The sequence below is a fragment of the Lepisma saccharinum genome, chromosome 22 (assembly GCF_977018435.1).
Source record: "Lepisma saccharinum chromosome 22, izLepSacc3.1, whole genome shotgun sequence".
NCBI lineage: Eukaryota > Metazoa > Arthropoda > Insecta > Zygentoma > Lepismatidae > Lepisma > Lepisma saccharinum.
The window spans coordinates 25,580,815-25,594,485 of record NC_139250.1 but is presented as its reverse complement, the minus strand read 5'-3'; the positions used below and the strand labels follow the sequence as shown (position 1 = coordinate 25,594,485).

The window sequence follows — 13,671 nt, the reverse complement described above, 5'->3', positions numbered from 1 at the left end:
ATGCATTACGGAGGTCCTCTGTAGGGTTTCATGGAAGTTTGGGGGGAAAAAAAAAACACGTGAAACCCTACAGAGGTGTGGTTATCTAGAACCGCAGCCGTTAGAAAACCTTTACTTTTTTGGCTGGGCACCACGCACCCTGGCGAGGTTATAGGAGCCAGGCATCCTAAAAAACAACAATTATTATTTTCTTTGTTTGTTTGCGTTACAATACATACGCGCGCGCGCGCGCGCGTGTGTGTGTGTGTGTGTGTGTGTGGCACATCGTTCCCCCGAGAGAAGTTTACAAAAGTCACGATCTACAAACATTGCCGGAGTTGGAAAATTACGATATGGCGCATTCGCTCATTACTGTTCCCAGCTATAAGTTTTTTTCTTTCTCTAGCCCTTGCCAACTAAAAAAAAGTGTAGGTAGGAGTTGGTAACACTGCGAGAAAATAGAGATCATGCCTTACAAGAAAAAACCATTAAGGCGATTTTTATTTGATGATGTTGAACCCGTGTAGTGTTGCCATCCATCCATCTCTCTCTCTTTTACGGCAGTGCCGGCTCTCCTTGTTTAGTATATGTAGGTTGGCAAAAATTGTTTTATGCACTGTAAACCAAGCCTCAAGCAAAATTGCCAGCTCCTTGTTTTAGGTTAGGTTAGACAAAAAAAGCTGTAGGTGGGCTGTCGGTTGTTTAACTCTCCCCTCTCTCTCTCCCCTCTCTCTCTTTTTTTTGTAAAAAGCCATGGCAAAAATACCAGTAGGTTGGCAACCTTGCTTTATGCACTGTAAGGCAAGCCTCAAGCAAGGTTGCCAGCTCCTTGCTTTAGGTTACGTTAGACAAAAAACCTTGGTGATTTTTTTCGAGTAAGATGTTGGTAACACTGTGTCCGAAAATAAGGGGGGGGGTTTATGCCTTACAAGAGCAAACCATTAAGGCAAGCCCCACAGAGCTTTACTTTCGGGTGTAGTGTTGGCAACACTGCGAGAAAAAGGTTGCCAGCTCCTTGCTTTAGGTTAGGTTAGACCAAAAACCTTGGTGATTTTTTCGAGTGAGGAGCTGGCAACACTGCGCCATCAAGTGAGGATCATGCCTTACGACAGAAATCAGTAAGGCGCTCCTCACTTGATGTTGGCCAATTCCCTAATCTGCACTACTGATGAGATGCCGCTGAGACTACCTTAATTCCCAATTTTGGTTCCACCCGCTTCGGAATACATGACAGAAAAGTGTTACACTTTAATTAGTGTATTATTATTTGTTACGTTCTACAGTGCACTACATAGGCTACTTGCCTACTGCCCTACGACGAATCATGTTATATATGGGGTGTAATAATTTATTCAGGGACTGGTCTTTGTACATATTTAATCATATCTTAATATTTTTTGTCAATAAAGAAATGTGATTGTCCCCTGGCCAATCCCATTTCTTTTCAGGGGGAAGTGGCATGTCACGAGCCGGAAATAAAATGCTGTGTAATCAAAAACGCCAGCAGTCCCCGGGGTGACGAGAGGTCGCCGGGGGAGTCTTGGCCGAGGGAGCGAAGCGCGAAGTGTGTTGCGAGTGACAGTGTTAAGTCGGTCCATTTAAAAGGTTTGGGCGAACCCACTGAGGACACCTTCAATGGACCGATAGAGCGCCACGTCGTGACTCAACCGAGGAACCTCGAAGGAAATCAGGTACAGTGGTGACACTTTGGGTTTATTATTGTCAGTGTTTAGATATCTTGCTGGCTCGTGCGTGATCTCCCCCCACCCCTCTCACTTGTGCGATTCTATTAAATATTGGTAAAGAGCAATGAGAGTAATTTATTCCATTCTTCATACACACATCCTCTTGCAGCCAAGCAGTTTACGCCGGCGAACGGCCTAAACGTAACACAATAGGAAGGAATTTCCAAAATATCATTACACGAAGTATTACCACATCCAAATTAACCAACAGCTTTATGCAAGACTTTTAGAAAATAAACGTAAATTAATCTTCAATTCAACAATCACTAAATAAATTCCATTTGATCAGAATTTCTTTATACAAGGGTCGTTCAAGGTTGACAGGGATTTTCGTACGTAAAAAATCGATGAATAGCCGGATCATGATGAAACGTGCGGGTGACGTAATGCATTCCTTCGCGAGTAACTAGCGCCCGGCATGACGTATTTCGCGCATGCGCAGCAGTTGCAGCGAACATGGCGGCAAGCAGTGTGTCTGTGGCTGTGGAGCAGCGGTGTGTAATCAAATTTCTCGTGAAGAAGAAAGTGAAACCAGCTGAGATTTTCAGACGATTGCAAGCACAGTATGGTGAACAAACGATGTCGTGGACAAGAGTGTACGAATGGTGTGAGCAGTTTCGCGAAGGACGGGAGCTGGTGACAAATGAAGCGCATGGACACATTCGCCCGACTGCAGTCACACCAGTGAATATCGCACGTGTTGAGCAAATGATTCTTGAGAACCGGCAAATAACAGTGCGGGATATTGCTGCCGAGGTGAATATCAGTGTCGGGAGTGTTGATACAATCATTCACGACCACTTACGCTTCCGCAAAATCTGTGCAAGGTGGGTTCCCCGCCAGCTGACATTCGATCAGAAGTGGACATGCAGGACGGTCTGTGAACAGCTTCTGAATCGGTTTCGAGCAGAAGGTGATGAATTGTTGCAATCCATCATCACGTGTGATGAAACATGGTTTCACAATTCAACCCCAGAGACCAAAAGACGCAGCATGGAGTGGCGGCATAAAGGTTCCCCGCCCCCCAAGAAAAGCAAAACGCAGCCGTCCGCTGGAAAGATCATGGCAAGTGTCTTCTGGGACATGAAGGACGTTATCCATGTGGATTTTCTGGACAAAGGGAGCACGATTAATGCCCAGTATTACTCCACATTGTTGAGTGGTGCTGTACGAAAGTCCATTCGCAAGAAAAGACCTGGGATGTTGTCTGGAAATGTCATTCTTCTCCATGACAATGCCCGCCCTCTCACGGCCAATGTGACAACAACAACTCTGGCCGACATGCGCTGGGAAGTTCTGCCACACCCCCCTACAGTCCGGATTTAGCCCTTAGTGATTATCATTTGTTTGCACCCCTTAAAGACCATCTGGGAGGGAAGAAATTCACGACAGACGAAGCACTGCGGAGCGATGTCCTCCAGTGGCTACGACAACAACCAAGTTCTTTCTACGCCAAAGGAATTCGGGAGCTGCCAGAACGATGGCAACGGTGCGTCAGCGCGCACGGAGAATACTTTGAAAAACTGACATAGTTTGGTGTTTCTTCTGCTACCTATTTCCTCTGCAGAAATAAAAGTCCCGGTCAACCTTGAACGACCCTTGTAGGTTTTGTTGATTTGTTTTATTTTACTTCGTTCTTTTTGCCACTTTTGGCTAATTTGCGAAGATGGGGATGAGTGATGATATGATGAAATTGACGAATGGCCACTCACAAACATCCATGCCCAGACCAGGATTCGAACCCGGAACCACACCGCCACAGGGGCCGGCAGTATTTGAATGGGATTAAATATATTGTTAGGTCTTAATAAAATTACTATATTATTTCAGAGGCACATTTAAATGAGATAAAATGACTCACTTATTTTAAAAAAAATATTAATCAGGCTCTGAATATTATCAAACGATCAGTAATTTTCTTCTTAATTTACAGAAGACAATTTGGAATGTAATTATATTTTTTAAGAAATATTAACCTTAAAATACTCTTACCTTTTGAGTCTCCTGAGCTTTCAGCTTTGCTGCTGCTGCTACCCGAGTCCACAGCTTCTAGCACCCGACCGTTGCACCGCACTGAACCATTCTGGCCTCTGGTCACGGGAGGGGCTACGTCTGGAAGCTCAGAGAAACAAGTTGTCTGGAAAAAGAACGAACTTTTGTCATTTGTCTGTTAAATTTTATCGATACATTTTGTAGGACATTACAGCTTTATCATTCACTTAAAGATTTGCAGTATGATGGTGAAGATTAACATATATAAGCCCACTGGGGAAAGCAGGATTATAGTCGCTTTCTAGGAGGGCGGCATACACAATATGATATTTCGTATTTTTAGAACTTTTCAGTCCCATAAATGGCAATTGGGGATCATTTTAAGGCAAGGTGGATTCATTTAAATAAATAATTTATAGAATAAAGTACATAAGGTTTGTGTACACATCAGAATCACTTTTCTTTAAAGTACATTAATCTTGTAAATATTTAATGGTGTTCATTAGGTTCTAAGAAAGAAATAGAAAGGAAACAAAATATATGTACTGATGGGGTTAAGCTCATACGAAAGGAAATGTAATATGTAAACTGAAAACACACTTGTATTTCTCTTAATTTAAAATTCAATCATTTTTTATGGGCAAAAAATAGCAAACATATATGCAAAATACTAATCATATTAAAACGTAAAGAGTGGCACTATCATTAAACTTAAATAAATATGGCAACTGATATTTTGCAAACCTATCAAAAAAATTAACAAAATTCAGCTACAAGGGCTACAAAATAATATTTTAAGTTACAATTATGTAGTACATCCAGAATGATTTATTTTCACTGAAAGAAAAGTTACTGAAATTTTTTATAGTTTTATTAACACCCTCAACAAATATTTCCATAGTAGGTTCATATGTACAGCTTCAGAGCCGAACAAAATACCAATGGTATCACTGTTAAGCCTTGCTTCCATGTTAATAAAACATTAAAATACTGACCGAGGAAGAATTGATTGTATAGAAAATATATACACTAAAAAGGTAACGTTTCCACACTCTAACATGGTCATCTTCCGACCAATAATTACACTAGAATGACAATATGTAAATATTCGTCTGAAGGTGACCCTGTTAAAGGCGGAAAACGTTACATTTTTATTGTATATATTTTTCATACAATAAATTCTGCCTTGGTCAGTATTTTAATGTTTTAAAAGAAATTACATTTACATGTAATTTTTATTTGCTATAATCAAACTGTTCAAATATTTTCCAGGGTCTCTTTTAAGAAAAAAAGCTTTTCTATGAAAAACATATACCTTTAAGCATGGTGCCCAAAACCATACAAGCCATTTTTAGCGCGTTTTTTTTTTTAAAAATCGATTAAAATAAAAAATATCATCAACAATGATTTTTAACATAAAAACCATGATTTGTTTTTTTTAAAAATCGAAATAAATAAAAAAAATAATCAATAATGATTTTAAAAATAAAACCATGATTTTTTTAAAAAATCGATTTAAATAAAATGAATCATCAACAATGATTTTTAAAATAAAAACAATGATTTTTTAAAAAAATCGATTTAAATAAAAAATCATGAAAAATTATTTTTAAAATAAAAACCATGATTTCTATCCACAATGTTTTAAGGTGAGTTTCATTTATCACTTTGGTTTCTCCAAATTCTTCACTGCTTTTATTAGAAAATGTTGATTTTCTCATAACTTAAATCTTGATTTAAATCGCAATTTTAATCTATCTGATTTAAATCCATCCATCCTGCTTGCGTGAGAAAAAATATTTCGTTGAACGGGACTCAGACTAAAAATTCAAAACATTTTGCAGCGGAGAGGGTAAAAACGAGTCCCAATAACTGGTCTGTGAAAAATGGTGCCTGAAAAAAGGACGGAAACTTTCCATCAATGTCGCCGGCAGAAACATTGTGATAGCTGTAAATTGGCCGTATGCTTCAGCTCTCTCGCATTACGTCACAATCTTTCTTCCGGTCGGTTTCGCTTCATGCACTGATGGCGTTATTGAATGAAGCCTTTGTGTTAGCATCTCTTTACCAACTTTCGATCGCCCCGTGTCGATGTTGGTTAACTTGGTTAATTTTAATGTTAACTTCCCTTTATTCGAACCAATTTCTTCTTTATTTTTTTTTCTCTACACCATGACAGGTTGGGAGCTTTGATGAAGTAAGCGTAGGTCTAAAAGAACATATTTCTCCATAATATTAAAAAAAATTAACTGGAAAGAAATGTTTGGTTCAATTTTAGAAAAAAAATATATATGCACACACACACACACATACATATATATGTATATATATATATACACAAAATATGTATGCATGTATGTATGTATCTTGATTTCGAAATAAGCCTTGTAATCAAGGGGTCTCGGGTTCGATACCCGGTGGAGGCACAAGTGGTTTGGATCCCACTTTAAACTGTAGGTCCAGTCCCGATTAGCCTTTTTGTGCATAAAGTGGACTTAAAACACAAAATCAATCAATCAATCAATGTTTTCGAAATAAGAACTTTAAAGACAATTTCGATTCAGTTTTGAATAATCTCGCTTTTTAAAAAAAAATGTTTCTCAATATCAGAACAAAAAAAAATGTTGTTTGCAGCTTCTAAGAAGATATTTCTATAATTAATTACAGTGAAACATTGAAGGCAATGTTAGTCAAGTAATTTGTGTGCTCTTTTTAGAAATCAAATATCGCTATACTTGATGTGAATATTTCATATTGTAGTTGTATATATATTTTGTATGCTAGATGAAATTAATCAGGGTCTATAAATATGGACAGCGCTCCTAATACTGTTGGAATTACATATATTATTATTCTTACGCTTCATTTAAACATTTAATTTGGTGAAAGTCTAAATGAATAAATAAATAGAAAGAGTATACATAACAAAGCCATGTGGATTTTAGGAATGTTGATAACAGACAATAAAGTCATAATGGTTTGTACAGTTAGTATAATTCCTATTGATAGTGAATGTTTTATTTGTAATATCATGTTCAGTTCTACGTAATTTCATTATTATTAAATATATCACTTTGAAGCATAAAATTACTTGAATTTGACCCTTAGGGTCTCACAGATTTGATTTCCAAGAAATAAAACAAGAGGTATTTTTCATTTTCAACTTAATTCTAAAGCTGGTAAGATATTTTGGAAGTTCACAATAAATTGTATGCCAATTTTTCACGATTATTTGTTATTATTATTGTCATTATTACTTTTCCGAGTTTGTTTTCTTGAAGTTATCTGTTCATTATCATACCCTTGGATAATATTTTTACTAATATATTTTTATCCTAATCTAATGCAAGCCCAGAGGAAGCAGGAATAAAAAAAAAAAAATGAAAATCTCATCTAACGTATGAAACATTTAGGAATCAATTTAGATTGGAATAAAGCTATAATGTCTAGCTAACACACCAAGGTACACTTAGTTTTGCTAATATAATTAAACACTGTCTGCATATGTCTAAATTTCACACAAAGCTATTTAACATGCTCGCTTTAATAAAGCAAAATGCCAGATTGACGAATCGTAACGTCATAGAAAACTAAAAATTGAATTATAAGTAACAATTACTTCCGCTCTTTTAAATAATTTTAAAGGGTTTTTAAAAGAGAACCTTCAAGTATCATGGAGTAATAGAACAAATATTTTATATTCTGCCTTCACGAGCATCACTGACGTAACATATGAATATTTCTCTTTTTTCTGAGTTCATATTCCACGTTGGCAGAAATTGAAAATTGATCAGGTTTATATGGAAATCATCCAATTAGTTGTTGCATTTTTCTTCATAACTTGCTCGCCCTAGAGATCTCTGTGCAAGATTTCAGCACTCTGCTTTCTAAATTTTTCTTCTTTCCTTCCTCAATAACACCCACTTAGAATGGAATATTAAATTTCCTGAAAGAAAGTGGATCATCCCAAGGTGAACTCATCTTTTTCTTCTGAAGGAGTCGGAAATAAAGTTGTGGAAGTTGCCTCATGGCTATCTACTGAAATAAACCAACAAATATTAATGGAGTTGACTTTTATAGAAGAAATTTGTTGAACTTGCTTTCGAAATCGTCCCAAAAGCGTATATATATATAATGTGTGTGTGTGTATGTATATGTATGTATGTGTGTGTGTGTGTGTGTGTGTGTGTGTGTGTTTGGGGATAGATAGACTGAAGGGAGAAAGTTATTATGGTAGACACTAATACTAAATATTTGAGTCTCGCCTTGTAATCAAGGGTTCCCGGGTTCGATCCTCCGTGAAGATACATTGCACAGTGGTTCAGAGTTTTCTTTAAACAATTTTTCCAGTCCTGATTCACCTATTTGAGTATAAAGTGAACTTAAAAGAAGTTCTTATTTTTAATTCAGACGATACGCTTATAAATTTTATTACATGCATTATTTGCGACAGGTTTTTGTTGTAAACAAAAGGAAAATTGGTTACTTACAAATTTATGAAGGAATCTGTATACCTTACAACGTCCTGATGCATCTTATATATAAAAAAATGGATGTATGCGTGTATGTGGGTGTGTATCTGTCGGTGTGTATATTTGTTTGTTCCGGCATAACTCTCGAACGCCTGGAGCGATTTCAAAGAAATACTGTGGGGGTAAGACACCCCTGGGGGGGAAGGGGTGACATGTAAAAATAATCGAGAACCACCGATATTAACTTCCGCACAAAAAGACATCCGTGGCTCTATGCAATCCGCATAACGAGAGTGTTTCTCGGGTTGTCTAACATTCAGGCTGTGTTGCGAGTGGAATCCATAGTTTTCGTGACACTCCCAATGCGGTTGAACTCCAAGTTCATCACCTATCGGTGCGGGGTGAGACGGGGTGAAAAATAAAATACCACAAATAACCTAGATTATTATCGAATCCATACTTTTCTGAGTCTTTAAGCTAATTGGTGACATTCACGATCACATTTAAAATTTGTACGTTTTTCACTATAGTTAGAATTCATTATTTTCCTGTCTAATCCAAGATTGATGTAAATAAATGCCCGGGCAATGCCGGGTAATCAGCTAGTTATATAATAAAGGAAACTGTATTAATAATATAAAATTAAATTGTGATTTGAAATGGAGTGGTGTATTACTACAACAATCCCGCAAGAGGATTTATTTGTTCTTCTATTATTTGCATTTCTTGCCACTTTTTCTTGACCACACTGCGTGTCTTAAATAGGAGAAAAGACACAGAAATAACATGTTTTACCAGAGATATAGTAAATAACGTGGTTTTTACGTAGTGTATTTTTTGTCTGCTCGAGACATATGGGCTACATCAAATAAAATGTGATAAACAATGGATGAATTCTTTAAGTCAGATACAAGAATTTATGTAAAGTATTTTTTAGTCGAAGGATTTTCTTTGAGCGTGTACATTTTACAATTCAAACACTTCACGTATGACACTGGAGAACTATGTAAGATGCAGGTAAAGATAACATGTGTAAGTGAAACAACACCACGCCTTTTCCTCACAACTTTCCTCAGTAGGAGATGCTGCAGGACAAAGGAAGAAATCGCTCGTCGGGAGAAGAAAGAGACCAACTCTTTGGTTCGCGCGTCAGGAAGTGGTTGTGACGTAGCCACAGAAAGAAGCCATCAAGATCCTCGACACTGACAGTGTCAGCAGACCATTAAAAACCAGAGGCTTTTTTTTCCCTCTGCACGCCTTCCATTACCTACAGCATCTTCTTTCATACTCTCTATCAGAGCCCTTTTTTCTCCCTCACAAAGAACCCAACTACATCTTCTTGCCCTATATTGATTTTTCCAGAATTAAGTGCACCGTTCCAAGGATTTCACAGAATTTCCTGCTACACCCTGTCCCGGGAATCTCTGGAGCAAGCGAGCGAAAATAAGTCTCTGCGCAAGTACTGTCTTGAGAGGGCTCGAACAATGAACACTAGAGACTGGAAGTTAGTGCGTTCAGGGGAAAACGCGGATGCAGCTACCAGACGTTTGCAGCACTGCTTCACTCTACTATACGACGCACGCTTTTAGAAGCGATATCGGGCGGGGCCACACAGAGGGTGTGTGTGGCGATCAGCCAATGGCAGGAGTGCAACGTTGTACAGTTAGGAGACTGCGGCGCAGAAGTTAAAAGCCGTGTCCTGTATTTTTCTTGCGCGCAAGACGTATTCATAAAATTCGCCACATTAAGGTTCATCATAAGATGGGGAAATACATTTTGAACCTGACTGTCCAAATTCCATTAATTCCCGTCGCCTACAGCCGGAGTTATCGTTCCTTGAAGAAACAAGGGAAACATCACCTTTCATTTCCTTCAGCCTGTTTTTTTCGTTGCCACCGTGTTGACGCAGCTGAGTTGTTGTGTCTAGGGAAAACTGTGGGTGTTAAATTCGCCTCGATATAAACAATGACCCTTCATTGTTCTGGGCGTTCTCGAACATTGAAAGCCTGGGTCAGTTTGAGTTCAGCGTTTTCATAACAAGGCCGATGTAAAATTATTCGCTTATCGTTCACTCGTGCGCCACAAAGAACAGTTTGTGAAAAGATTAAATACAGCCCTTTCGTGCAATAGTGCGTGTTTTTTTTATTTTAAATAATGTCACTCTCAAATCCTAGCACCAGTAGTACAGGCACCAAGGGTGCAAAATCTAATCATTAACTTCCAGGAGAGTGACTCGGAAATGAGTGAAATCAGTGACACGGAGACCGAGGAAGAAGATGAGAGCGATGATGAATAAATACCTTCAAGCTTCTTTTAGGTATGGGTTTCTCGTATATGCTACAGTGATAATGATATTATAATCCTGTGTAGAAATATTCACTATATTATTTCACTGTACTCATATATACTGTGCATGCATTATCAAAATAATGGAATGATCGAATTTTCTGTCCTTCCCTTGCGCTAGCAGTTAGTTTGGCAACAGCGCAGTAGCACTGGCTGGGTATTGGCCGAACTCATGTTCCTTCTAATAGCGTGCGCCGTATAACCCGCTTTCTTCCCTTCTGTACCGTTATGTGCGGCCTTGTTCCACAGATTCCCGAAACAGTGTGTACAGTTTTGTGATGTTTGTACATTATTTCCTAAATTTCAAGAAAACAAAATTTTTTGAGATATTTTTGAAATAATTCGAGCTATACATATGAACTGTGTTGTTTTAAGTCCACTTTATGCACAGGTAGGCTAATTGAGACTGGACCTACAGTTTAATCGGATCCGAACCACTGTTTCATGTACCTCCACCGGTGGGACCCCTGGATTGCAAGGCGAGAACGTTACCACTGCGCCTTCGGGAAGCCTCACATTTTGTATCAAACTATTATGTCTTGTAAAGGATCGAAATCAATCGATACATACAAATTTTCAGACAATATTAAATATACGTATCATAGAAATATAAAATTCGCTGGAGGGAAACATCTGCCTAAACTAGTCTAGCGTAAAATACTGTGAGAATCTGTCTCAGAAACTGGAAGATTCATCTTATGACCGTGAGTCAAAGGTTTCTAACTAGCGTCAAGAAGGAAGTCAAGCTGTCGAATTCAGCACAAACTCAATGAGATACGAGGGGCGTTCAGTATGCTCTAATACTCGCCTCCTTCCCCTTCATGTAGAATCATAATTTTAACTTGTGTAGAAAGTAGACATTTTTTGATGACTTTATGCCGAAATCTAAGATGTTTCACCATGTACTTTTTTCTTGGCAGGTGTTGGCAGTAGAGCATCTGTAAGAACGTGGTGAAAATGGAAAATAGTGAGGTTCGTGCTGTCATCAAATACTTGAAATTGAAAAACCTACAGCCAAAGGAAATTCATGAGGACTTGGTACAAACATTAGGACAGTCTGCTCCATCATATCCCACCGTTGCGAGATGGTGCCGTGAGTTAAGCTGTGGCAGTCAGTCATGCGAAGATGCCCATGTAGGTGAACCAACAGTAGCAGTGACCACCGAGGAAAACATTGAGAAGATCCTTGACATGGTTATGGCAGACAGACGAGTCACCATCAGGTATTTAGCAGAGAGTACAGGGTTGTCAACCAGCACAGTTCATAACATCTTAACCAATCATTTGTATATGAAGAAAGTTTCGGCACGATGGGTCCCGCGAAACCTGAATGCTGATCAGAAGAGAAGCAGAGTGACATGTTCAAGGAAACTTTTGGACATGTATCGCGCAGATCCAGATGACTTTTTGGCCAGATTTGTGACGGTGGACGAAAAACGGGTCCACTACTTTAACCACGAATCCAAACAAAGCTCCATGCAATGGAAGCACACCAGTTCCCAACCCCGAAGAAATTTCGTGTTCAACAGTCAGCCAGAAAGGTTTATGGCAACTGTATTCTGGGATGCCAAGGGGATACTGCTGTTAGATTATATGGAACATGGAACCACAATTACGGGTCAGTATTATGCTGGCCTTATGCTAAAATTGCGAGCTAATTAAAGAGGAAGAGACGAGGAATGTTGACACGTGGAGTGCTGCTGCAGCAGGACAATGCTCCGGTCCACAAGTCCGGTGTTGCCATGGCTGCAATTCATACATCTGGATATGAATTGGTGCCTCATTCCCCTATTCGCCTGACCTAGCCCCAAGTGACTTCCACTTGTTTCCACATTTGAAACAGCATCTCCGTGGGCAGGTTTTTCTGGATGACAATGCCGTCATGAATGCTGTGAATGCATGGTTGCAGGAGCAAGAGCACATCTTCTTTCAACAGGGTATGGAAGCTTTGGAGCGGCGATGGACAAAGTGCGCTGAAAGGGCAGAGGACTATGTTGAAAAATTAACCATATTTTTATTTCTGTTATATTTTGTTTTCTTGGTGAGTATTAGAGCATACTGAACGCCCCTTGTATTTAGTATACCAAAGGAAGCTGATGACTAGACCTTGGATTTTACGTTTTTAACCTATTTTTTCCTTTACAGGTATGCAAGAAATAATAAGTTATGTCAGCGTTTCGTTAAAAAACGCAACAACTGTAGAAGTTTTATAGTGCCTAAAAAGAACTATTTTGCTTGTTAAAAGCTATTTTAGATATATGCGCCTAAATCAAGCATTTTTTAAGTTTTTTTCTTATATTTTTAAAGGTTTTACAGGATTTTTATGTCACACAGAGGCATTTGCTTTCTTTGGGCATGCAAAAAATTAATTACGAACGTGTTTGAAACCTACTCTCTGTCGATTTCCCATCCTCCAAGTCTATGCTGATTTTTCAACTCTAAACAAAGCAAAATGTCTGGCGCAACCTTTACCTGTGCAATCCAAAGTGATCTTATCTGTGTGGTTTTGCTCACTTTCGCGGCACTCCGGTGCTTTGTGGTATTCACGCCTTGCAAACTTACATTTCAGCATTGAAGTTTGCACCACTGACTATATTTTTGTTGAAAGATTATTTTCAGCACATAAGATGATCCTCACTGACAAAATTGCGGAGTTTGACTGTGGATAACATGAAAAAAATATGTTGCCTAACTATACGGCGAGGAGTGGACTTTAGTAGCAAATTTCCAATGGTTAGTACTGCCATCGTCGTAGGGTTAGGCAACACACATAACGTTATGCAAGATTTTCAGGATATAGGTGTCCCGTTTTCATTGCCGGTGACTATACCTAATCAGCATTTTTCAGGCATTTTGAACTGTTTTAAGTTCTTTTAACTTACTTCAAGATTTTTCGAGCCTAACTTAAGATTTTAAGGAATTTTAGAACCTATTTTAGGAGCCTAAAACCACACTTTTTAAAACCTAAAGATCCTAGGCCTACTGAACTGATGATTTACATGGCTCCACATTAAAAGTAGTGAATTTATTGGCCTTATGTAGCATCTATCCATTCATGGAAATATTAAGGAAATAAAATCAGTTGGCTATGAAAATTATCACTTGTACTTATCTTACATAAGAGCTCTTGGAACGTG

At 38.4% G+C, this 13,671-nt stretch overlaps 1 protein-coding gene across 1 annotated transcript in view; it reads right to left on the bottom strand.

Moving 5' to 3' along the window:
- LOC146004785 (dipeptidase 1-like) overlaps positions 1 to 11,357 on the bottom strand; it is a 299,723-nt gene extending 288,366 nt beyond the window's left edge. The window contains exons 1-2 of the mRNA XM_083143808.1: positions 11,343 to 11,357; positions 3,717 to 3,861 (exon numbers count right to left, since the gene is read on the bottom strand). Coding sequence (XP_082999934.1) covers positions 3,717 to 3,861; positions 11,343 to 11,357 — 160 coding nt within the window. The remainder of the gene's footprint in view (positions 1 to 3,716; positions 3,862 to 11,342) is intronic.
- Between the last annotated feature and the right edge of the window lie 2,314 nt (positions 11,358 to 13,671).